Below are 26054 nucleotides of genomic sequence, written 5' to 3' on the forward strand. Positions count from 1 at the left end.
TACCTTTTGGTTTTATTAATGTCTTTATTTCAGAAAGTTTATGGCTAATGTATAGAGCCTTTAGCATCTCAGCAAGTGACCACTTTACGTCTGAAGCCTTATTAAGTCAATTAGACAAATCCCATCAAGAGCTTGTGTTTCTTCCCTAACACCCATTCTCGCTTTTTGTGTGGAAGCTTCAGTGGTGGGCTCACCCCTCACACTCTTTCATTGGAGGGTGTCCAGAATAGGCTATGAGGACAGAAAGCACCCGGCTTCACTAGGCTGTATGAGAGCAGCATAGCAGAACAAAGCCTGAAATTAACTAAATCTAGCATTTAACTAGTGCTTTGGATGGGAATTAAAATGCCTGTATACAAACAAGTCCAAGAAAACAGCTCACCTGCATAAACAATATGCAGAAATTCCTGTTTTTATGTTTATTTATGTACGGAGAAAAACATTCCCCACAAATTAAAGGAAGGTTTACACAAGCACTCGGCTGCACATGCAACCCAGCCTTGCCCCAGTGGCAAGATGATGCCTGCTGACCTCAGTGCCACGTCAGGTGTCAGCTTTAAGGATCTGCCAGTGAAAGCACATCATGCAAGTGCTGGTGTGAAAAGCAGCAGTACAGGGGACCCAGGAGCAAGGCAGCACCCACTGCTTCATTCTGAGACACTCCCCAAACTAGTGGGCACAGTGAACTGGAAGTAGCATTTTCAAGCCTGCCTACCTGGGTCTTTCATTCTGAGAAGCTCCACTGAAAAAGAACGCTGGCAACAGAAGAAATCATGATCTCTGCACACTGAGTATAAGCCAGGCCAAGAGAAACGCCTTCCGTTTTGAGAAGAGTAGGAAGATTCACCACTTCACATAGTCTTGCAGTCACTTAATATACTACACAGAAAAAAAAGTTATATGAAACCCACCGTGTCTGTAATTCTCCTCTGCAATACTCCCTTTTCTAATTCTCTTTCAAGACGGAGAGGGAAGGGAATGAGCCTGCTTTTTCTGCTGTCTCCAAGCAAGCTCCAGCCTTCGGCCTTAGGAACTCATGTGGATGGTGGATGCTTTCAGCAAGACAGCACAGCTCCATGCCTGCTTTCCTGCTGGAGAAAGGGGCTGACAGGAGGCAGTGGAGCTGCCTGAGCTGCAGCTCTGTGCAGGACAGCAAGCAGCCCTGGGGCTCAGCGCTGCACTAGGGGGTGGCAGGGAACTGGTGCCTGCCTCATGGTAACCAGCAAAAAACATTTCCCTAAAGGAAAGAAGGGAGTTCAGTCGGCCTCCCTTCTTTGGCTCTCCTTCTAAAGAATACAAATAAGCTCCCTTAGAAACAACAGGCCTTCTGATGAGCCACGAGATTTCCTCTGGTTCTGTTTGTTTATTGAAAACACTTTGATTTTGCAGGAAGAACTAACGAATGCGACGGGAGATCAACTTAGTCAAAGAACCTTAAAAAGCAACAGGACACAGATCTCCTACTTCAGCCACTAAAAGGGATTGTCTCACTGGCTTGAGCAAAACTGTTGAATTACTTCCCCAACAAAAGAAAGGCGCTCTTAGGTCCCATAATCTCATTTCAAATCCTTTTACCCACTCCCTACTCTTTTTGGCCTTGAAATCACAATCCTCTTTCAGTAATCTCAGCACTAATTGGTGCCAGCACTCCAGTTCCTCTTGCTATGTCTTCCTCCCTCCCTCCCATATTGTTCAGGTGCTGAAAAGGATGGCGGGCCAGGGCTCAGTGCCCCTATAATGAGCCTGTTCCTGCAAAGTAACTGTTCATAATTAGCAGGAAGCGTTGCGTCTTTAAATAGCACAGCATGTGCTGCGAGGCTTTGCAGAGCCAAAGGAGCACTCCGGCGCTGCTTCAGAAGCTCCAGGAGCTTGCTGGAGATCTGTAGGATGGGCACACTGCTGTTTGGGGCTGGCTGACCATCTGTACGGCCATGCTGTTTTTTGAGGCTGGCCATGGGCACTTTGAGCACTGCAGCTCAAACAAACAAAAAAAGCTACCTCCAGTGGATATTCATTTCCAGCAAACCTAAGGCTATAGCATTAAGCTTTGACTCAGGATAAATAAACCAAAGGCTTCTGAAGCTCTTCAAGCTGGCAGAATTACATCACAGAGCGCTGAGTTTTGACACCAAGATATTATGTGGTGCTTTGTGTTGCCTTGTAGCTGAAGGGCAATGAGGAATGCCAACTGAGGAACCCAGACTGCCTGCATCACAACCTCAAGCAATGCTCTGAAGTAGGAATGCAACTGCCAGACCACATCCCCAACCCCATTCACTAATTCATGCCCTCAGGCACCTACCGTCAGGTATGGTACGAGGAGCACCTTAGCACAATGTGGGTACATAACAACCACACAAAAAGACCAGGTAATGTCTCCAATCACACCAATGGACAGCAGGCTGGAGCACAGTGCTCAAGTTCCTGATGACTTTTCTTCATCTGCCCATAGCTCAAGATCAGTGAGCATCTCAGTGTGTTTAGACATAAGACTGGGGAATAAGAAGGCTCAGCTTTGTGTACACTCCTGCCCTACGAACATTAAAATATTCAACCAAAAAGCAACCCCTGGCACAGCACCTTGCTGAGGCAACGGTGTTCCATATCAACTGGAATGGGAGCATTTGAATTTCCAATCTCTGGAAAATGCCATCTGCAGCCCCTGAGTACAGGATCTGTCGCTCACTCCTGTTTGCTTCTGTGTCAGAAACTGGAGGTAGAACGCTCTCCTCAGGTCATCCAATACTGTTATGTGCCAACAGAAAACTTCCCATGGCCCATTTTCTGAGATTTTATCGAGTCTCTTCTTCCCCAGCCCTGCAAACTCCTGGGATATTCTTGCCCATTTCGGAGCGGTTCCAACTCCCATGCCAGCCCAGGATTAGTAAAGAATTAAGTTAGAGAATAATTAGATTAGGAATAGCCCTACTGACACTGCACTTGAGTACAGACAAAGATGCAGTAACTAAACTGTGCTCTGTACATCAGCCTACCCCACCAGGCTCATAAGGAATCACCAAGTTGTGGGAGGGTTCCTCCCTTACCATCTGCACCTTTACCCAGCACTGAAAAACTTTTCTATAGCATGGAAGTGACTTGAGAACATGGGTCTGCAAGTCAGGAAACCCTTATGGCAGCTTTAGAGCATTTACCTGCCAAAATGCACTTAAATGCTGCCTCCATGCTCTTCTGTGCAGAAACATTGGAGAGTGAAATAAGCCATAATTTTCCTACCACACCACTGGGCCATCAAACCACTCTCAGGTAGACAACAGCTCAGCAGCACATGCAGGATTGTTTTAAGAAAGCCCACATCCTTCCTCCAAAAGCCCCAATCCTTTAAAAGACAAACAACCAGGATCCAAGGCACACCATGGCTCTACATGACGTAGAGCACCATCAGCACAACTGAAGGAGCAGCGTGGTACTGTGCAAGGGCACTACGAGCATCTCAGCAATGCTATTTCTACCTCTGAAGTGAAAAGCAGCAAAAGAAAGATCTACACTGTTTGAGCAATACTGCTGATTACGGCTCTTCAGCTATCATGGAATAAATGTGTTTGTATAAAGTCTTCCTTTTACATTATGCCATACTCACAAGCAGGAAAATAAAAGCTGGCTGTTCCAGAAGCTTTGTTTGTTATTAATTCCCTTAAGTCTAGAAAATGATTGCATTTTAATTAATTGTTTTATTTATTTTTTTAATCTCATGAGAAAAAAATGGTCGTCTTCATCTTTCATATGCAAAACAGTGAACCAAAGAACCATTTTTCATACAGAGAATGAACTCCAATTAATAGAAATCTGAAGTACTTGGGGAGCTGCTATGAATTTTGCTATGGATCAGACAGCTGGCTGGAAAAAACAAACACCTCTTTTCAGGAAAGTTACGTAATTAAAAGTAACCCAATTTTAAGTATATTTTGTTATTTTGTTAGCTAATCTTAGGGAGCTTTCCAGGTAGTTGGTAATTACTATTCAAACAGGATTTCTTTTAGAAGGCTATACAATAAAGTCATGATAAAAATAACTACAGAAATAAGTAGTGAGATGTGTACAGCTCTGCAAAATTCATAGAGCCCAAGCAGACAACAGCAAGCCATCAGGGAAGTCAAAACCAGCAGTGCAAACCCTGACAGCAGCAGCAAAAGGAAGGGGGCTGTAAACAACAAATGCAAAGATGAGCCCCAGCTGTAGGGAGCTGGACACCGGCTGCTACCTTCAGAAAGAGAACACTAATCAACTACGGCTATTCCTCTTTTACAAATAAAGTCCATGTAGTACTGACTTTAATACCAAAAATATGTCATACAAGCTAATAAAAAGAAAATTTAACAACTGCACGCATGCCGCAGCAAGCCAAGAAAGAAATGCATTTACATTTGTATTAGCAAGACCCACTGGCTGCACAATCCCGGATGCCTTAAGAGCAGAGCAATGAAAAATTACAGTACATAACTGAAGCACAACACGAGCCTACAGAGCAAGTTCTGGCAATTAACAGGAGGAGCTGCCAACAAAGCAAAAATGAGTCAGAGGGAAAAGAAAGGAAAGATCGGTTACGAAGCTCTGATCCACGCTGGTATTTGAGCTGCCCGATCTCTCCACTCCTTCCCTCTTAAAAAGGAAAAAAAAGATCTTGAAACCCAGAGGCCTAAATTCTGCGCTTTGCAAAGCAGCCCCACACACACGTCCTGAGCAACCCCACAGACTGTGGACAGTGAGGTTGGAACCTTATCAAAAACACAACAACATCAAAACCTCCAACCTGGAAGAAACCCACATCTGGCTGGGGCCGGAGCTTCCAGAAGCGATGAAAGTTTCCCAGAAAGCCTAAGAAGGGCACAGCAAGGTGCACCTGTGCTTGTTACTGCAGCCCAGGCTGGCCTGAAACATCAGCATGGTGGATTCAGACCCAAGCACCCCATGGAGTTCTATGGGCTCATCCAGGCTGCATCTGTGTTTGCTCTGGATGTGGTTGTTGAATAAAAGTCCATCTTTTGGAGATCTATTGCTTAACCCCTTTCCTCCTTTAACTCACATCAAAATAAAAAACATCACGCAGCGTCTCTATTTTACAAAGCAGTTTTAGGATTTAGAAACAGAACAAATGCCTTCAGCAACTACACACAGTCACAAACACACACTGCCTACAGGGCCATCCAAAAGTTTTGTGTCCAAAAATGAGAAACATGGGCACTGATCACCACACACACCATGAGTGCACGACAACAGAAGGCAACCCATAACTAAGAAGGAGGGTGAAAAAATACCTTTATCAGCATTCAAACACTGACATACAAAATTATCCCTAAACTTACTTTCTTCCAACAAACAAACACTCTTCTCCAATCTATATACACAGGCTGTACGTATGTACACTATTCACATGCTGAGGCACCATATGTATCCCTGTAAAAGGTCTCTCGGCTAATAAAGATTCAAAAACTCACCCCCTGAAACTTGTTCTGAGCTTTCTATCTGAAAATAAATATTTACTAAAGCAACAGCTTTCAAGGGAAGCTGCCTGCCATTTGAAGATTTAGGGCCATAGGTACTGCAACAAGATATTGGAAAAGCTCCAAGTGTTTAGGATGCATTTTAATAAATCATTTGCAGAAAAGCTGATTGGTACTTTTAAATATATTGGCTCAGGTAAACAGGCAAGGATTACGTGGATACCTGACATGGGCATGAAATGCAACTGCAATTTCCTTTAAAAATACATACAAAACAACTCAGAACTCTACCGTGACAAGCCCAGCCCTGCACACAGGTGCTCCTGTGACTGGCAGATAAGGAGACCAGAGAGGATTTTGTCCAGGACGAAGAGCAGCTTGTCTGCAAGGTCTTAAGGCCACCAGCCCTTCCAGAAGCTCAATATCTCCCACCTGCTGCTAGATGGCCCCAGACCCAGGCTGAGGGCCCACCACCTCATTCTGTTTCATACTTTCAGTGGGTGGCCCAAGGCTAGATGGCCACCTTGGTCACCTGGATTCCACAGTGTCACAATTGTCCACAGTTACACCACCAGCAAGAGTGAAACAGGACCTTGTTGTTTCTGTTTTCATATGCATAAGTCAAGTAATTTCTACTGCTGTAACACCGAACTGATGCTGTTCATCACATAGGCACTTGCTCCCAAGTCCTAATCTTCAGCTACTAACAATTCTGTGAACTGTTACTGAATCTCATCACATAAGCTTCCCCACCCATGCAACTGCTGGAATTGTTAGAGAGGTGCAATGGCCATGAAGGGGATGAAGGCAGAGAGACTAACTGCATGCTACAAAGGGATGGGGGAAAAGGAGCACCCTCTGCTTTTTGCAGTACCACACAGCCCACATCACAGCAGGGCCCTCAAACCATGTAACAGCACACAGAGGGATGGGGCACAACAGAAAGCCATCTCAGCAGCACAGCTCCCACCTACTTCCAGGTTTCTGTGGTCACCAATTCACATCAACAAGGCTACTGTAACCATTATTCATCAACAAGCGCCCAGAGCTAGAAGGATTTACAAACAACGAAACAAAACAAACCCCTAGACTTTCCTTTTCCCATGAACTGAAGTGGAAATATCTATAGTACCATTCCAAGCTATCTCTAGAGTGAGGCTATATTTATCTACAAAAGGCACAGAGGAGGAGAAACAAAAGCCTAAAAAGCCAAGTAACCAGGAAGATTCAACAAATGGGGCTATGAATTACAACAACTTAATGCAAGGAGATGATGTTTGTGCATCATCTTCTAGAGATGAGTTCTGACAGACCGGGGATGCTGCTTTGCAGTTCTTTACCAAAGGCCTTCAGACACACAACTAAAACAAAGACCTCGAGAGCCAAATCTGAAAATACACAGCAAATGGGAAACAAGAAGTTTGTATGGGTGAGAAAGAACTGAAAACCTTCTCAGCTGAGAGGGCCCAGAAGCATTCAACCCATGTTGAGAGGAAGGGAAGATGCAATCAGAGGATTATTTGTATTTCCACCAGCCACTCGAGCTGAGCACAAGGTGCTGCAGAAAGAATGCATGAGACTTTTGTGCCATAGAGGTTGCACTCAATGTTCTGCTCTTCTGTTTCTGTCCACGACCTTCTGCCATCTTCCACGGCTTATCTCCCTGCCCTCAGCCTCCTTTATGTTGTACAGCACAAGAGAAATCCTCCTAAAAGGAAAGAGCTGGTCTTATTTGTTTTACAGAATGACAGCCAATGGGATACATCCCATATCACAGAAGTGATACTGGATGGAGAGCTGATTAGAATATGTTACAAAACAAGTCCTGGACTGGTAAATCCTCAAATATTTATGCACTGAGAGCATTACAGGCATTCACTCAAGCAAAAGTTCTTTTTTCTTTGCTATTCCTGTCTGGCATCAAGCAGAACCAATGTTCTTTAATTTGCCAGAAAACAGACATCAAGCAGCACAGTCTCAAAACACAGATGGATCTTCAAATCAAGACATATTACTGTGTCAGAGGGCACAGCTTGGAACTGGTATTTTTTGTGATCTCTAAACTACAGAAACAGCAAAACAAAATTCCCCAAAGACTCTGCCCTGACACCGCACCAAAGAAGAAAACTCTTTCAGACTCTGCTCAGGAAGTAAAATAACAGGATCGATCATGATAAGAGGCTGTGGCATACACAGAAATATTACACTGTGCTATGGTCAGCTTCATTTCCTACTGAAAATAAGACCTGCAACAGAGAATTAAAGCTATGCTCCCAGACCACAAAGGACTGCCAATTAGTTTATTCCCCTGGTCCCTTCTAGCAGGGAGACTCCTTCAGTGTCTCAAAGTACTCAATGAATAGGACATGTTTATTTTGTCAGCTTCCCCATAAAGCCAGAAAAGAACAATTTCTCATCTTAAAACATGAAGCATACAGAAAAGAGCACTTACATGCTGTCTGGAATGATACGCTACAATATGCTGCCTCTGATGCAGGTTTAGTTTCAATAAACAATGGTACAGGCTGAAACCTGTGACAGTTTCAGGGAAGGAGCAGTAAAGCCAAAACCTGCAAAAATTGGAAGGAGTCATTCCGAGGCACATTTCTAAGCAGACCATCTACAACAGCAGTCAGTGCAGATTGGGGAAAGAATTTTCATGGCAAGATGACAAATCGCCCTGTGCAAAGAGCCAGTAATCAGATACCCACCAGCAGCCTCAGCACAGCTCCAGCCCCGCTGGTTGTGCTGCTGGTCGGGCCTGAGCCTGAGGTGGAAACACTTGAGAACCTTCTCCCTGGGCAAAACAACTGGGCAAAAGCAGCTTACAGAGATAAAAATAATAGAGACACGTGTTGGCACAGGACTCTGACTAGTCAAAGTGGAACTAGTATGGGGCAGAGAATAAAAACATCCCTATCAGATACCAGAGGGCAAGACACCGGAGAGGTGACGAGCATTTATGGAGGAAACATTTCTAGGAAAGCCATCATCTGCAGAAGGCAATAGCGATAAGAGACACTAACCCCAATAAAACAGAAGCCACTCCCCAGTTTTCAAATTCCCAACTGGTGAAGTTACATAAGACATCTGGTCACAAGCACACCTCCAAGCCCTCTAATAAGCCATAAACCCACTCCTGGCATCAGCGCTTCCAAGAAAGGTAAGGGATCAGATCTAGCAGCACACCTTCAGAAAAGTGACTTTACACATTAGGCAGTCACTGCAGAGGGGGCTCTGCCCACTCCTCATCAATCTCAGTGCTCTCCACAGGGCTGGGAACCCAGCACCTCGCTAACACACAGCACATCAGCCATGCTAGGCAAGCAGCTCCCGCAGGACAGACACACACCAGGACCAGATGCTGGTTCCCAACAGGTAGGCTGGGGCAATGCAGGAGAGAAAATGCTTCGTGATTCCCATCTCAGACCCATTTGCAATTTCACCAGTTAGATGGCAGCTTAGCCCAGCTGTGCCGATGCCGCTGGTTTAGCAAACAACAACCAGCAAAACAAGACTGGAAAAGGACAGGCAGAGAAAAAGCTTTACACATCATATAGTCTACACAGCGATCTAACCAACCTTCCCAGAAAGCCATCAAAATCTGCAATAATATCCCACACATGTGAAACTAATAGCTTCTGTTACTGTACATTTCCTGATAATATTTCTCCTTCTGCTGCTGAAAATGCTGAAAATAATTTGAGAACTCTCCTGCTGCAACATAGAGAAAAGGAAAAATCATTTCAAGATTTCCAAGCACCGCCAAAAGAGAAAAATCACACCTACAGTCCAATCAGAAACAGAAAACCAAAGGTAAAACACACAGATAAAATACCCGGGTGCTGTCTTGCATAGTTACTTAACAAAGCTTGTGTCTATAAATACATTTCAAGGTTGCTATTGCCAACACAACTGTAAATATTTAAAAAGAAACACACTGTAGCCCTTGGACTAAGGCACTCATTTTTCCACACCCAGCAGAGAGGTTTTCCTTTATCGCAGTGTGTATCACAACGTTGGTTCACCCTCAAAATTCCTCATACGTTACATGAAATATGCTTCAATCAGAAGAACTAGGAAAAAATATTCTTTTTTTCTTTGATTTTAATACACATCCAATCCAATCCAATCACAACGAAATAACCTGCATTACTGCATGCTTCCTCTTAGAGCTCGCAGATAACTTTCTTACCCTCCAAGAAGCAGAAGCAAATCAGATAACTGCAGCCTGAAGTTCCTTCTTGTGTTCAAACACTGCACGTTTGTTTTTCAGCCCTTAACTACAGTCTTCTCTCCATGGCTCCCACTGCAATCCAAACTTCCTGGTTTGAGTAACGTCTAATCTTAATGACACCCGTACAATACTGAGTCAGCCACCTCAACGTGTGGGTCCACACTATAAAACTCCTTCATAAAAGGTCGTCTCTGTTGTGTTTATGCGGGACGTTCTGCAGGGGCTGTAAAGCTTCATTATCTGCTGGAATTAACTGCTCAGAACTGGAGCACCTGTACATTTGGTGACCGTCTCACTTGGAATATTGTTACAATACATCCTTCCACTCCATTCACTTCTAAGCTGCTTATGCAGATACTAAACTGAACATGCGATTAATCTGCGCATCCTACTCTTCCAAAACATCTGATAAAGACACGCAATAGGTCGCTTTAACCCTGTGGAATCACAGCAACCGATCCTCACAAACCTTGTGATTCCCCCATTAACCCAGCTCCTCGAGGTGCTCTTGCACTGCTGAATCCCCCCGTTCCAGACATTTCTCATTCATATCTCCAACACTGTTACTGTGTCCTTCAGCTACATAAGGCTGATGGATGGCGACTGAGCTCTGCCACCCCAGGATTTCTCCAAACCTACCATCTCCGCTATCAGGATTTCCCCTGGAATTTGTTACTATGACAATGTATTGCTCCTGGAGATACGATGATGGCAGAGCGGATTTACATTTTTCTACCCATTACCCAAGTCTTGCTACACATGAGGAAGCAATCACACACATAGGGGATTACTGCTTTTCCCAGACACATGGGGAATGTCCAACTTCTTACAAACATATCAGAAATATATACCAAAAAATTACAGGAGTAAAATAAACACCACCCATCATTCCAAGCCAGGCGGAGCCCCCCGAACTTCCAGCCACGCGGTTGCTAGGCAGGATTACCGTCCCCGTGACAACCACCACGCAGCCCCACAGGGACAGCACAACCAACACCCGGTACAACCAGCACCCACCACCCCACGCCCATGGCACCCCCGGGCCTGCCCAGTGTCACAGGCAGCTGCAGGAAAACAATTAGAGTTGTAAAATCATCTGGGTCTTACCTTTGATATGCCTGAGGAGATGTGGGAGGTGTATTGAACACGTGCGAGTATGGGTGATAGGGTGTCTTTTTCAAAGCCTGAATAAGATTTTGTCTATATTCTGGGTCTATACACCACAAGGACCCCTTTCCAATACTCTGCGAAGAAAAAAGAATTGAAAAAAAAAATCAAATATTTGATCTAATGGCACAGCCTTATTCATTTAGCAGCAGTTGTCAGGAAAGCAGCGAGTTGGGTTCCTGGTCCGACAGCAGTGAACACGGTTTGCCCAGCAGAGATATCACTCCATTAATATATACTGTGACTATGGTGTAAAAAAACAACAACAACAAAACTAAGAACGCACATTCAGCTGCTTCCCTACCACCCCTTATTAGTTAATATCATTTAACAGCATCTGGCAATGTCCCCATCACCCTGTGCCGGAACAACACAAAGCTACCATTGCTGCTAGATGGAAACTTTGAAGAGAATCTGATTCTTTTTTGAAAGTGATTTTATTTTCCTTTTGTGCTGCTACACTAAGGAGAAACAGGGCCGAAGAGGAGGGGTTTACATACCCTAGCAACTGTTTTAAAAATAAAAGGATTTAATCCTTCAGCCACATGACATCGGTGCCATTATACTACAAGAAGAAATAAATCATCTTTTCTCCCCTAAGGGGAAAAAAACAAAACACTCCCAGAACCCCAAACAAAAGAGTAAAACCAGAGCTCAAACCACGCCGGGGTGTTGTGAAATCAGTCGGTGGTTCCAGCAGCAGTGACTGCCCGCTTTATGGGTGGCTTTGGGACACACCAGTGGGATACACTTAGTGCTTGCAGAGCTCCTTCCCAGCTGACAGGCTGCACGTCTGCACAGAAGTCACCCCACAAACAAAACCAGAAAAATAAGAAAGAAGCTTCCCAAGCCTCACTGGATTTCTGTGTGGGAGCACCTCACAGTCTCACAGCACTGCCCGAGTCATGGCCTTCAATCTAAGCCAAACCCACCTGCAGGGAGCAAGGAACCAGGTTCTGCAGGTCAATGGGGACCAGCCAGCCCCTGGGCTGTCAGAAACCATTCAGAAGGCTCCACATGGCTCCACAGGGACAGCACAGGGAGAAGCTGGGCCTGCAGGGCCTGGGGGCTCCAGGAGCAGCAGGCCTTGGGGTGTGGTTGACTGGACACCCACTGCAGTGCCCATGGCTCACACCAGCCTGCAGCAAGGAGCCTGTGATGTTTAGGTTTCAATTGTGGGACAATAAGCCAAAGACTCTGCAAGACTTTGCACGGTAAGCCTAGGAACTGACTTTTTAGGCAAAGGACAGACTTAAAAATAGAATCAAAATCTCTCAAATTCCATTTCCACGCTCCATCCAAGAGGGAGAGCAAGAACACCACAAATTTTCCTTTTAAGCAAGCAACACGCGAAGCTAGGAACATTTTTTTTTTCAGGGAAAAACTTTGCTGGATTCCTTACTCTTTGCAGCATGGGACAAGCTTTAAAAATGCTACATTTAAATACCACCTTGTCTACTCGTACTTGCTGGAACACAACACGCTGTTTCCAAGCCTCTGAGTTCTTTCATCCAAGTCATCTACCTGGCTGTGATCTCCACCAGCCCCACCAGAGTGAGCACAAGTCAAGGGGTTTACAGGGTGAGGTCACTGCTGAAGGCTGACTTCAAACCACGCGTTGCTGCCATGCTGCATGTGTTTGGCTTGCAGATATTCTTGTGAAAGCCAAAAATAATCTCACTGGAAAACAGAAACTCTCACACAAGAGATTGGGAAAGTATTCTTGTTAGAAGAAACACTGAGAAGGCAGTGCTATGTTTTTTCGCTAATACATTTTGCTCTTTTTTTCACTGCAGCTGATTTAGAATTAAGCAGTAACAATAAACACCATTTAAAGCAAAGCTCTCCAACCACTCAAAGTTCCTTTTTTAAGATATTTACCTTTGCTCTTCCACAATCACACAACAGACAGAAACACAAAGAAAACTGAAGTGTCCCCCAGTTTAAGACTCTTCCCTGACAGCCCGAGGTGCGAACAGCTCCACTAGCTGTCTGTGAAGATGTGTCATTAGTCTTCCATACACAGAGCAGCCACAGGATAGGAAATCACTGGAACTCAGACCAATCGGTTAGTGATTAATTTCCATCTTATGACACTTGGCGTGCTGCTTCACTACCTCCTCCAAGCCAAAAGTCAATAGTGTCTCCAATCAAAAACCAGCAAGAAAGGAAAAAAAATCCCTGGGTAGTATTTGTCTCCCAGGCAACAAGTGAGCAAGGAATGGATCCCAGCTCAGCAACCTCAGCACTGGAGCACTGCAGCCCGTCTGGCCGTGCCTCCTGGCACCTCCCGTTCGGACCAGGCTGCTCATGTATTCATGGTTCAGGTTGTTACAAACAAGGATGGTGTTACCAAGAGTCCTCTCACCTTATCCAAGGGCTGTAACCACAGGCAAGCCATTCCAAAGGTGTAACTAGCAGAGAGAGAAACCAACGCGCAGAAGTTACCCCATGAATACTTAGGGCTTAATATTTTCTATAAGAAGCTTCCTGATTATGTTTACTAATTATCATTAAGATATTCTATTCCTTTTCCTGTCATCTACAATACATACAAACTCTATTTAGGTGTTGTTCTTCCTGATAGCTCAAATACCCAAACATGATTTCCCTCCAGCCATTAAAACTGGTACATTACCAAGAACAGGTGTGAGACATTCAGTGTCCAATTTCTTTCCCCCTCAAAGTGGACTGCATACAGAAGTCTTAAAAATCTTATTTACACAACCTGGTAGGGCGCAAACAAGCAAATAAATAAATAAAGCTGTTTGTTAGCTCTTTCAATCATTAGAGTTAACAGCATTACGTTACTAAAACCCCTCGTTATAAAGATCTTGCTTCCATATACCTCACACTGCTGACAGCCTAGCCCTATGCAGTACTTATCATCTGCCCAAAGCTCCACAAAATAAAAGGTTGCTGAGCACTTTCCAGGACCAACAGCTGGGAAAAATACAGACCCTATCTATATAAAAATTTTGGCAAATGCTTATTTGAGGAATTTCATTCCCTGGTTATTTTAGCAATGACTTGAAATTTGTTAGGAACGCAGCTTGTTTCCATGGTGGTTCTTTTTAATGTCACACAGTCTGCCCCAAACAAAGCTTGGGAAATAGAGCAGACATAGAGGCCACCAAGCATGCAGGTTTGGACTCAGACAATCACGGCTGTCCAGTGGGGCACCAAGCTGACAGTGGGGAGCAGCAGCACAGGGCTGCCTCTTCCCACAGCAGGTCTCTGCCTGGTGCCCAGTATCTCTCTACAAAGAAGATCCTTGGGGACTGTCCCCTTCTGCAGGACAAGCCATGGTGACACATCAATGTGCCTCCTGGCACAGCACCCAGAGGAAGAGCGGAGCCCTGGCTGGGCACAGAGCAGCTGGGAAAGAGCAGGCACGCAGGGGGAGCTGGGACAAGCTGGGCAGTTGGCTTTCAGTCCATGAGCTTGTTGCTCCAAGGAAAAGAATTCAACAACTCCCCCCTAAGATGAACCACTGAAATAGAAGGGGATGAATGCTCAGGACTAAACTCTCCAAAACCAAAGTTGTCAACGGAATGAACTAGGAATGTCACCATTACCCAAATGGAGTGGTGCACACATACACTATTGTTTGTAACTATCCTGCCCTGATTACTGTGGCACTAACTATGAAAGCCAGTAGAAAAAGCAGAAACTTCCTATTAGTTGAAAAACGACCTTTCCAATTAGCATCTGCAGTCCCAAGTCATCACAACTTGAAATCAGAGGATGGTGGCACATCAGTCCCTGGCTGGGTCAGTGTGAGCCAGTGCAGTCATTAACACGGGACCTCTGAATAACACTAATGACACTTTCTTGCAAAGATAAAGAACCATTGGTATGTCAGTCATCCCCATTACCCATGTAACAGTTTGCTCTCAGCATGGATGAAACCTGCTATTGTTACAGCAAATGACCTCTCTGCAAGTAATAGAACAGAGATTACTGTGTATCAAAGGTTTTTATTCTGGATAAATATTTATCCCATGCTCACTGTGCCCCTCTCAGTAGAGAACTTGAAGCAAATCTTTGCTCAGATTTGCCAACCTGTTTACCCACAGGAATGCCGTACAGCTCTCCCAGGTGTCCAAGTGTGCCACCCAAACACAGCGGTGTTTCTACAGGATCCAACTTTAATAAGCCAGTTTTCAAAAGGAAAGCTTCAATAAAAGAATGGGATGATGGAAATACATGTGATGCCACCACACAGCGTAAAGCAACCACTCGAGTAGCTACAGCTAGGACCAGAATCTGAACAAACAACTGTTTTTAGACCAGAAAGATATTTCAGTGCCTAAGGAAAGAGAGGGAACAATACTTCTCAATGTTTAGGACCATATCACACAACACTGCTCCTGAAGTTGTGCAAACAAAATTGAAGGCACAATGGGGAATAAGCAGCTGATGATATAAACTTGAACTCAGTCAGAGGACTGAAGCCCACTGTGATCACAGCTGTCTTGTATCAGCACCACAGCCCCAAGGCGCTGCCAGGGCAGGGGGTCCTCAGCACTCAGCGAGCACAGCCCAGCAGCTCTGTGCTTCCCACCTGCGGGCCATGCTACCAGCACCACAACACCCTGCTCTGCTCTGCGCTGACCACGGGGGACTCGCTTAGGACCGAAGCTCCTTCCTTTACTCCAGGCAGGGGCAACACAATAATGCCAGCACTGGGAGAAAACAGTGGAGCTGGTCTGCTGCTCTGCTTCAAACTCTGTTGGTTATGTTTTACTCATTGGGATTTGACAGTAAGGACAGACTGAATATTGTCTGCTCTGCTCACCTGCATTGGTTCTCTGGCTGCAAACAGTTTTTATGAACAGTCACAGATAACACCAAACCTTTATGCTCTTCAACAGCTCTGCACCGTGCAGATGAGGATGGTGGGTTCTCTATTTGCCTCATCATTAAACAAATGAAGTAATTCACAAAAAGACACAAACAGAGTGTTAGAATCATCTGAGGTCAGCTAAATACAACTGCTCAAGAGTTCTTAAAGAAAGAAAAACAAAACCTCTGCCAATGATTGCTATTCTTATAAAACACATTCCTTAGATCCACTGTAATATCTCATAACATTTGCAAATAACTATTCATGCCGTGTAAGGGTCATTTTTTTTCATTCTTCTCAAACATTTCTAGCACAGACTTGTGAAATTCTATACAGCCAGTTTTAGAGAGCTGCGCTACAGTCCTTAGCAGCAATTTTAATGACAGTAACAACTGCACACTAAGCATTTGATTTTCATAAAGCTTCACACAAAATCCCCCCAACCTTTGAACTCTAGAAACTTCCCCCTGCCCTTCAGAGGAAGGTTTGGCACCATTATGTGGCAGTTTGACACAACACAGAGAACATAAAGTCCTATTTGCATGCAACATGACAAAACCCTCACACCCACTTCTCCTGTGTTTTCAACACCTTTCTACAAAGCCCTCCACCACAGTGCGGATCAAGCACAAAGCTGAGAAAGAGCTCTCACTAGTTAAAACGCGGTTACATGGACATAAATACATGCTCATTTGATATGTGAAACAAGTGGTGTGAAGGGAAGGACTGCTGGAGCGTGGTGTTCCACCCCAAGTAAACCAGCTGCATCAAGAAATCACTGCTACTCTCAAGAGAACAAAAGATTGGAGCCTTTCAGGTCTAATTTTGCCCCAGGTAAAAATATCCATTAGCTCAAATCGCAGAAGTCCAGGTCTCTGCTTTCATGCTCATCTCCTGCTATTTTAAGCTCATTTGCTCAAAGAACTCTCTCAGACATGAATACATCAGTTACTAGACCCTTGTCCTGCCACTAGGACAGCGGCCTGGTGCTGCCCAGGTAGTGCAGGGCCATAAGCATCTTGGTCCCCAGACCTCCCCCTGTCCACTGTGAGCAGACTGGGAAGCTAGGGGAGGAAGGCCCCATAAGACAGGAGCTTTCCCTAAGTGAGAAGCAGGATTATGGCAAGAAGGGTTACCTTGTCTTAAACAAAATTAACTCCCCATCCCCCATAACAAAGAGACTCTTCTGACAGGCTTAGTAGATGGCAAGTGGTATCACCACTCTCTGTGAGCCACACGTAGCCTGTCAGGCATCTCTTCATTTACTACATTTGCAAACAACCCTATAAAACTATTTCACAGCCATATGGAAATCCTGTGAGCGCCTGTAGAGAATATTGTTTGCTGCCCTTAAACAAAGCTTTGCTCATAACTAAAGCAGACATGTGCTGCTCCTTTGCAACGCCTGGCAGCCCCAGGCCTGCCCAAAGCCAACCAGGCCAGGGGACAAGAAAAGGCAGCAGCACTGCCCAGCAGGAATAGAGCACGGGGTCCAGGGGGCACAGGGCTGGGAAGCAGGGAGCCCAGAGCCAGAGCTGTTGGCAGGCCATCACAGCGAGCCTGAGGAGATAAGGAAACAAGCAGCACTGCTACTGCTGGGTCAGCCTGCAGAATTCCTGCGTACACACAGAAAGTGCAATTAGCCCCACTCTGTTGAAAATTGAGGACATGCAGAAACAAAAGAAGTTAAGAGCTCAAGGTCACCTGCAAAGTCAAGGGCAAAAGAAGAAAAAAAGCATGCCAAGATTCCAGAGCAGCAGCCCCTTAGTGGCCATGCAGGCGGTGTGTCATGGATTGAGCCCCCCAGTACCAGCCAGCCAATGTGACACATAGTATCCCTGAGCTGCCTCCACAGCCAGGGAACAGTGCCTGCTCCCACAAATAGATGGTTACAAAGCATCTGAAAACCCAGAGCGATTTTAAAACAACCCTTCACACAACAGATACTCAAAAAATTATCCAACACTTAGATCAGTGCTGGAGGTCAGCGGGTCAGGCGTTGTCTGCCAGCGCCTTAATGATGAAATGAGCAAGGGAGAGAACTGCCAGGGGAAGGGGTTAACAGCTCACAGAAACCGGTGGGAGGGAGTGGGTGGGACTAACTCCATTAGCCACAAATAAAAACAGAAATAAGCAAGACCTGACAAAAGCTAATGGATTGGCACCATTTTCTCCTTAACTGCTTAATGCAGGGGCTTCCCTTGCTTAGCGCTTCATTTGGTTCATGGGATGAATTGAGGAGATCCAGGCACAGTGATGGACAGCTGGAGATGTGGCCTGGCAGCAGCGCTCTGAGGTGGGCCTGTGTGCTAAGGCAGGCACTGCACAGACACACACCAGTGCCAGGCCCCGCTCAGTGCCCACTGCCACAGCACACAGCAACACACGTTTCTACCACCTGTACACACACATCCCAATCCCCCTCCTTCAATCCCACTTCTACGTCAAGGTCAAAAATAGTTACTTTTTACTGTGTTTTTTTTTTTCTCTTTCTTATGACTGAATGACAAAGGCTGGGGAGCAAAACAAACGATTCCAGCACTGCAAACGTCCCCCCAAACAAGACTACTCCTCAGCTGTGCCCAAAGCCCTGGCTCACTTGCTCAGTGCACATCAGTATGAAGTCAGGGCAGTATCTGCCTGTAGGAGCACCAGGGCCTGAGCACCAGCACTCACCTGTGCTGGGCTTGTAAAACAGTAAGGAGAGATAAGGCTGCTCAGTCTCCAAAGTTTTGACAGTAAGATTAATTAGCAATGTAAAAAGGCAATTGCCCTTTAGGTTTTAGTTGGGTTTTTTGGTGCCTGAGTTTTTATAAGCACAGCTGAATGGGTTGCAAATGGGGAAAGGCAGAAAGCAGCATAGAATCACAGAATGGCCTTGGTTGAAAAGGACCTCAAAGATCATCGTTTCAACTCCCCTGCTGTGTGCAGGGTCACCAACCACCAGACCAGGCTGCCCGGAGCCACATCCAGCCTGGCCCTGAATGCCTCTAGGGATGGGGCATCCACAACCTCCTTGGGCAACCTGTTCCAGTGCATCACCACCCTCTGTGTGAAAACTTCCTCCTAATATCAAACCTAAACATCCCCTGTCTCAGTTTAAGACCATTCCTCCTTGTCCTATCACTATCCACTCTCATCAACAGCCATTCCCCTTCCTGTTTATACGCTTCCTTCAAGTACTGGAAGGCCACAATGAGGTCTCCCGGGAGCCTTCTCTTCTCCAAGCTCAACAATCCCAGCAGATGCACCACGCCATGGCTCCGCACGAAGGCCCTCTGCAGTGTGAGCCACTCCATCAAGTGCATTTCAGAGCAGGTAATTAATACTGCCTTTCAGCTGCCCTGAGCACTTCCACCAACAAACCAGATTTGAAAAGTACGCAGGTAGTTTATTAAAGAAGGCAAAGTGATTCCATTAGACAAATAGGACAGAGACTCACTGGTGTGAGTGGATTTAAAGCAAAAAAAAAAAAAAAAAGACAAATATTTCCACTTAGATACATTCAAGGAAGACAGCAAGTCCCTGATGAAAGTCTGCAGCTTGGCAGGAATGGGGCTCACAGGTTTATTCATGTTGCTTCCCAGACAGACCAGTTCCGCATTAGCAAAGCATTCCTCAAAGTCCAAATAACTAAGAATCCTCACTTGGTGTATATTTTTCCTCTGTTTAAGGTCCACTTCACTTTATTCCAAATCCCACAGTGACGTAAAGGAAAAGCAGGTTTCCTTAGATTTGCAAGAGAATAGGAGGACATGCACCACAGGCAGCAGAGCCAGACTAAGAGCCAGCCGAAAAGAACCCAGCAGAAAAAGAAACACCGCTCTTCAGGGCGCTGCTTTGGCCGAGCTGCTAGAAAACAGGATGTGAGCATCAGTTGTGTGCAGAGAAGAGAGGTTATTCAGAACAGTGAATTCATGCACAGACTGGGTCTTTTACTCTGTAAGGTAAGGGTGGGAGGAAGGGGGGAAAAAAGCTTTCAACCCACACACCACAGCCCTGCCTACTTGGGTTTTCCCCAGCCTTTTTTTAACTTTCCTATCTCACAAGCAGTCCTTTTCAAGCGTGATGTTCACAGGCAGCCACCTGTAAAACAGGAGTGTGCTGAGAGGAGGAGGAAGAAGGATGTGCTGCTTAGGAAAAGGATCCCACGGGCAACCACAGGCGTGTGGGACTGGTACAGCTGGAGAATGACACGTGTCTGCAGGAAGGGCTGCGCCCAGCTGGAGCATGGAAGTGGGGGAAAAGGCCAGGGAAGGGAAAAGGAAAGTGATGCTGTATGATGAGAGTAATAGCTGCTGGAAATTAGAGAAGCAGCAGCAGCACTACTCGGGGCTAACTCACCGTCTGCACCAATCCTTGCTACTTAGCAGCAGGCTATTACTCATGATAATCATAGTATACAAAAAGGCTGCAGATCAATACTGAACAAAGGTGATTAGTGCTCAATGATTAAACATCAGTGCACGAATTTATCCAACTTAATGTGCCTGAAGTGGAAGGAAACAGGGAGAAACCATTTCTGAGCGGACTCCGGTAACAAAAATTGACAATCCATCCAGCATCCGACATTAACGCTGCGAACAGTCCAGAACTGAAAGATGGAAAATTGTTTTCTTCCAAATTATTCAAGATCAAATGTGCCTTTGAACAAATATAACCCTCTAAAGGAAAAGAAAATCTCATTGAAGAATGCCAAAATGAAGCGATTCTGACGACACAGGTGTCACACTAACAGGCCTGCTGTGACCTGAGTCACTGCTCCAGGTCTTCTGTGATCTTCTTCGCTATCGGTTTCACACAGGAAGCCTTCACGTTTGACACACCAAAAATAGCAGACGGTGTACAAACGAAAAACTTTGTTCAAAAAGCCTTGCAACTTCTTTCTTTTCTTACATGCTAATGAGCTTTCAGCACAGCATAGGGGTGACTTAAAGCCCTTCACCCTGCCATGTTATCCTCACACCCATGCATGTGAACAGCTCTATTACTAGGTGATGGAAACAATAAAGAACTAAGAGGAAAAAAAACAATAACAGTAAAGAGATGGTAGGGATCTTAAAGACTAAGAAAACAAGACATCTCCCATTATTTTAAATGGTATCATGATTTCTGAGCCAAATTCAGGAATGTTAGGGCACAAATCTGCATAGGAACTGCTGTCCCCATCCCTATCACACACATCTGCACTTTTACACACACATCTGGACACTAGTGTTACCCTGTATACCTTAAAAGCCACACAACACAGAAAACTCATCTGGATCATTACAGACATGCATCAGAATACATATGTTACAGTGTATCTGTATGAAGAATGAGAAGCAATCCCACCCCGTTAGCAGAGCTGAAGTTACACATGGCTTGAATTGAAAAGCCACTTAAGCAAGCTCTGGAACCATCACGCTGTTCAAACTGATGCCAAACAACAGGAACTGACAGTCAAAACAGGAAAAAACAGAGCTCACTGATGAAGCAAATTCTTCCCCCTCCTAACGCACGGCTAAATTAAAGATTCAGAGTGCAAATTCAAAATCAAGCCTGTGACCCCTAATTTATAAATTGTGAGGGAAATAAATTGAGGTTGATGCAGCACACAAATGGGTAATTGTACCGTAATCAAGACACAGAAGTCTGTCCCGTCAGCTCGAGCCCAGCCAAAGGGATTTTTGGCAATACTGCCACTGGAGGGTGAGAGGGACTCAAGTGGTGGAGAAGGAGCAGATGCTAATTAGCAAAAGCAGTTAAATCACAAGCACGTATACTTAGAAACTAAAATAATGCAAATATTTTAGCTGGGGGAACAGGACTACATCTTCCTGCTCTTTTTCCCAAGTCAGCAGAAAAACAGGATAAGAAAGCAAGATCTTCCTTTCCATTTCAATACTACAAATTAAAATCAAAGCTTTCTAAATGAAAATTCTGTATTTCTTCTCAAACAAGAGGGATGACAGAAAAGCTCTTCTCTTCATGGAAATGGTCATCATTATGTCTCTGTTTTCCCATATTCCAAATTACTCAGCTCTAAGAGCCAACAGTAAATGACAGACCAAAGCAGACTTTCTAAGCTAAGAAGGAACTGATTTCCTCTAAACACAAGCAGCACTGCCCCAAAAGGCACCAAAGTCTTACAGGTGTTTTAGCAAAACCTGAAAGTATAAAAATTAACAAGTGGAGAGGAGAGACAGTTCAGGTTAGTTAGCATCATGATTTAAAGCAATCTGTTGAGACTGATTGGTAACCATTTGCAGCAGCACAGCACATCTGTCCTAAGGAAATTCTGCACATGCCACTGCCACAGCACGCTGCTTTCCTAATGCTGGGATGCGAGCAAGTGGAAAGCTTTGTGTGACAGTCCAAATTCGTACTGTTTTTGCTCCTATTTCACCTCACAAGTGTTTTGATGATCTGAAAACCAAAATAATTATGTAGAGTTTACACACACGTACGTATACACACAGGGATAGAGAGATACAAAAACAAATGAATTTAAGCAGAAGAGGAGGGAGAGCCTGAACAATAAAATCCCATTTGTCTCAATAGCTGGGAGCTAGCTCTGCACTGAGTCTTCAGTGCCATTTATCTCTTTATGACAGCTTCTTTCCTCTGTCGTGCAGCCCAAAGTGTAAAAAGCACCAGAACTTGAAATAAATTGGAAAGAAAAAACAAAACAAAACCAACAACCCTACCCTTACAACAGTGAGGCCTGCATACTAAGCACTGAGCCCTGAGAGAAAACATTGATCTCTAGGGAAGGGGGGCAAGAGAGAGAAAAGCCAAATTAATTAGTGCAATGAGGCAATTATGTAACAATAATGTGTAATGTCAATTGCCAGAACAGAAAAACAAAGCGCTTGCCTGATGTCCCACTATCTCAGCCACACCAACCACGTAACTTCTAGTCCCTCCCAATGAAACACCTACATCTGCAGTTCCTGTAAACCAATGAATCATTCACACCACCCATCTACAGCACAGAAGTTCTTCAAGAAAGGTGAATGAATGCAAGAACCCTACCATTATTTTCACTGAAACTTACAACTGAACACAATCTGTAAAGGCATTCCTGCAGGACGAAATGCTTTTTGACCCAGGAGCTCGATACCATTTTCTCTCCAGGCCTGGCTGTAACTGTAGCTCCGGCTCAGCCCACAGCATGCAGTTCTCACATCCATCAAGCATTCCTCCCCAAAGACTTGGCAGCGTTCCTATGAGCAGTGAGGATCCCTGGACATGCAGTTTCCCTGCTGTAGGGTTGGAGAAGGCTGCACACAGACAGGCTGTACAAGATAGTGATACTAAAGGGAACTTTTGCAAAAGCGGTTATCCTGCAAGGAAAGGATTTTATTCTTCAAGACAAACCACGTGAAATCCTTAGTTCTACCTGACAATTAAAGGAGAAAAGACCTAGCTGCAAAACCACAGCTTTCATTACATTCTGCATCACCTACTCCTAACGATGACAATTACCTCCTTCCTCCTAATCTAAAAGCAGAGCATTTCAAAACCTCCTCCCCAGTTCAAAAAGAACACGCATCACCTTAGGACAAGTGTGTTCCCACTCTCTGCCTTTCAAATGAAAGGGTGAGGAAAAGAGAAAATATGGAAATGAAAGCTTGAGACAAGGCGTGTCAGCACCCAACCCCAGCCCTCATTAACCCCCACAGCCCGACCAGTTGCACTGGAGGCTTTTCTTTCCACAGTAAAATCAGAAAAACATTTGCCATAGTTAACACATCTCAGTGAGCTCCCTCCCGCAGCAGGCAGCCATGGGATCTCATAAATACAGCCCTGGAGCAGAGCCTAACTTTCTGCTGATAGCTTGAATTGGTGTGAATTCTGCTGTTAGTATTCAACTAGATTCTCTTGTGCAAAATGCTATAAATAAGCTTCTGCTCCACGTAGTGCCACAGACACTTCCTTGCTATTCAGACCTCCATTCATTCCTCTGCTTACTGACAGGTGTTTTTCAGCAACTCACACCGCTGTATCAGAATCCTGGTATTACTCAGCAAACTGCTACTGTTCACTGTTGAGCATGCAGGAGACACAGTTTGGGCATCTTAAGTCACAGGACAGCAATCTGGTCTCTTTCCTACCATAGCAAGGAAAAACCCACTCACATTTAAGGATCCTTGGAATGAGTCCTCTCAAAGATTCCTACACCAGTTTCCAGGGCAAAGTTTCCATAACATCCAGAACAGAATTTGAAAAACATAACTAATTAAATGTACCGTCTCTAAAATGACCATTATGGATAACCAAGTAAGAGCCAGCGACATCATTTATGGCTACAACTGCTGCTTTCCGCAGCCCTCAGTCTCAGCTCTCTGGTACTTACCCAAGAGTAAACCAGAAAGCAGCTCCCCTGAAGTCAAGAGCCCAAACTGGTGGGAGGATGGAGAAAAACAGAGAAGTACCAGAAAACCAGCAACATCCACATGTGTCTTGTTAAAGCAAACTTTCTTCACTGACTTTTTTTGCATGGCAGAGACCTGCACTGGTTCAAAATACCGGATGATGAATCAAATGATAAAAGTAAATACTCAGAGAGGGAAATCTTAATTAGTGTAAAGAAAATACATACCAGTGTGCAGCGCAGTGCTTCCCCAGGGGCGTACTGAGCAATTCTTAACCAGATGCAGTTGTGTGGCTTTTATTTAAAAGAAATCTGTGTCCACACATCTAACTGCACATCTAACTGCACCACAGCGCGCTGTGATGTTGCAGCTACATGGGTTGTCTGCATGACGCCTTATCCAGCAATGCTCTGCCCATTCTCCATGAGACACTTCCTGCTCACAGGAAGGAAGGAAGGCTCCTCAGCTCCTCACAGGCTGTCTCAGGCTGCCCAAGCAGCACTCACAGTCACACTACTCAATCACCACCAGCTCTCCTAAGCACTTCTCAAGAGGTCTTTGCCCAGGAATAAGGTTGTGCAGCATAACCTGCTGCTCTGCTGCAGCCAGCAGGAAGCATTCCCAGCACAGCTCCCTCAGAACCATCTCCACTGCTCGTGTCCCACAGCCCAGCTCTGAGCTGCCAGCTGCTGCCTATCTGAATGGAGCTCAGCCCACCCCTGCTCTGCCTCAGGTACTACCTGACCACAGAGACCACAAGCCAAGCAGGGAGCTGAAAAAGAGCCAACCAAACCAGCCCACTGAAAAAGAATCCCATTGAGAACAGTTTTCCAGCAGCTCACTGCAGTGACACAGGTGCTGGGAGGAGCTGGAGAGGAGCTCGCAGAGTGACCCTGGAGAAGGGGGGCTCATCTGTATAGCAAAGGCTGTTGGGGGGCAGTGCCTGGTGCTGGCAGCTCACACTGGGCACAATTTAAACCAGCTGTGAAACATCCTCAATACTGGCCCCTTGAACAACTGCTCCCAGGAGAAAACCAAAAGCCAGCATCTTCAGAAGAAAAGGGAATCTCTTACTCTGGAGGCACTCAGAGCCTGTCTGGCTACGTCCCTTTGCTGAGGGTGGCTCTGCTGAGCACCGGCTGGATTGAGTGATCCCTGGGGTTCCTCCAAGCCCAGCCCCATGATCTCATGTGTGACCTGTTCTCCCTGCGGGGGTGGCCTCCATCAGGCCTCTGCTGTCACTGCCCCTCGGGCACCTCAACCAAAGGTACTCCCCAGCCGCCCCTGTCACAGCTCCCTCGGTTGTGTCAGCATCACTGACTGCTGGGCTGTGACCTGAATTGAGAACTGAGCTGAAAAGCAACTTGAGAATTCAGTAAGAGAGGGGAAAAAAAAGTCCAGCTGGATCCGATCTGCAACGAGATCCAGGGCTGGTCGCTGAAATGCCAAAGCGTGTCAGCACGCTGCTGGAGCACACAGCCCAGAACTGGGAGGAGCCACGGCCGACAACTCGCTCCATCCAGCCCGCACAGCCCAGGCCCTCGCGTCCAGGCCCTGCAGCACTAACACAACTCACACCATGTCTGCATGGAGCAGCTACCCCAAATAACCAGCAGGCCAACTGCCTGGCAGCCCACCACAGCTCCCCAGGATGGGGACAGCACACTGCCTGTCTTCCCTAAGGGCCAGGTATAACCAGTCACTGAGACAGGAGGTGCAGAGGCCTCTGGATATCACCAGCTTCTTACCACTGTTTGAAGAAGAGCTAATTATGCACCATACAGCCCTAAACCAGCACACACACGCAGTCTCTACTGCAAGGAGTAAGCAGTGATGCAGTCAACCAGCTGGAAGCCAGCTAAATGGAAGAGCACTTCCATGCAGAGCCTTAGGAAATCTATTATTTAAATATTCTGTGTCATTCCTTGCTTTTGCACTTCAAAAACAAAACTGAAAGGGTTCAAGAAAGCTCTCCATAAATT

At 45.5% G+C, this 26054-nt stretch overlaps 1 protein-coding gene across 27 annotated transcripts in view; it reads right to left on the minus strand.

Moving 5' to 3' along the window:
- FOXN3 (forkhead box N3) overlaps positions 1–26054 on the minus strand; it is a 182734-nt gene that overhangs the window by 76951 nt on the left and 79729 nt on the right. For 25 of the 27 annotated variants that reach the window (XR_014946755.1, XR_014946756.1, XR_014946757.1 and 22 more), the window contains one exon: positions 10804–10940. The exons of 1 other annotated variant lie outside the window; for it this stretch is intronic. Coding sequence is in view for 23 of the 26 variants with exons in the window: in XM_085549342.1 (XP_085405468.1) it covers positions 10804–10940 (137 nt within the window). In the remaining 3 variants the exon portion in view is untranslated. Of the gene's footprint in view, positions 1–10803; positions 10941–13231; positions 13278–26054 lie in introns of all 27 variants that reach the window. One more of the 27 variants, XM_085549341.1, reaches the window with a different exon arrangement.

This window comes from Coturnix japonica, chromosome 5 (assembly GCF_054131305.1).
Source record: "Coturnix japonica strain WE chromosome 5, WE-NBRP24, whole genome shotgun sequence".
In the NCBI taxonomy this organism is placed as follows: domain Eukaryota; kingdom Metazoa; phylum Chordata; class Aves; order Galliformes; family Phasianidae; genus Coturnix; species Coturnix japonica.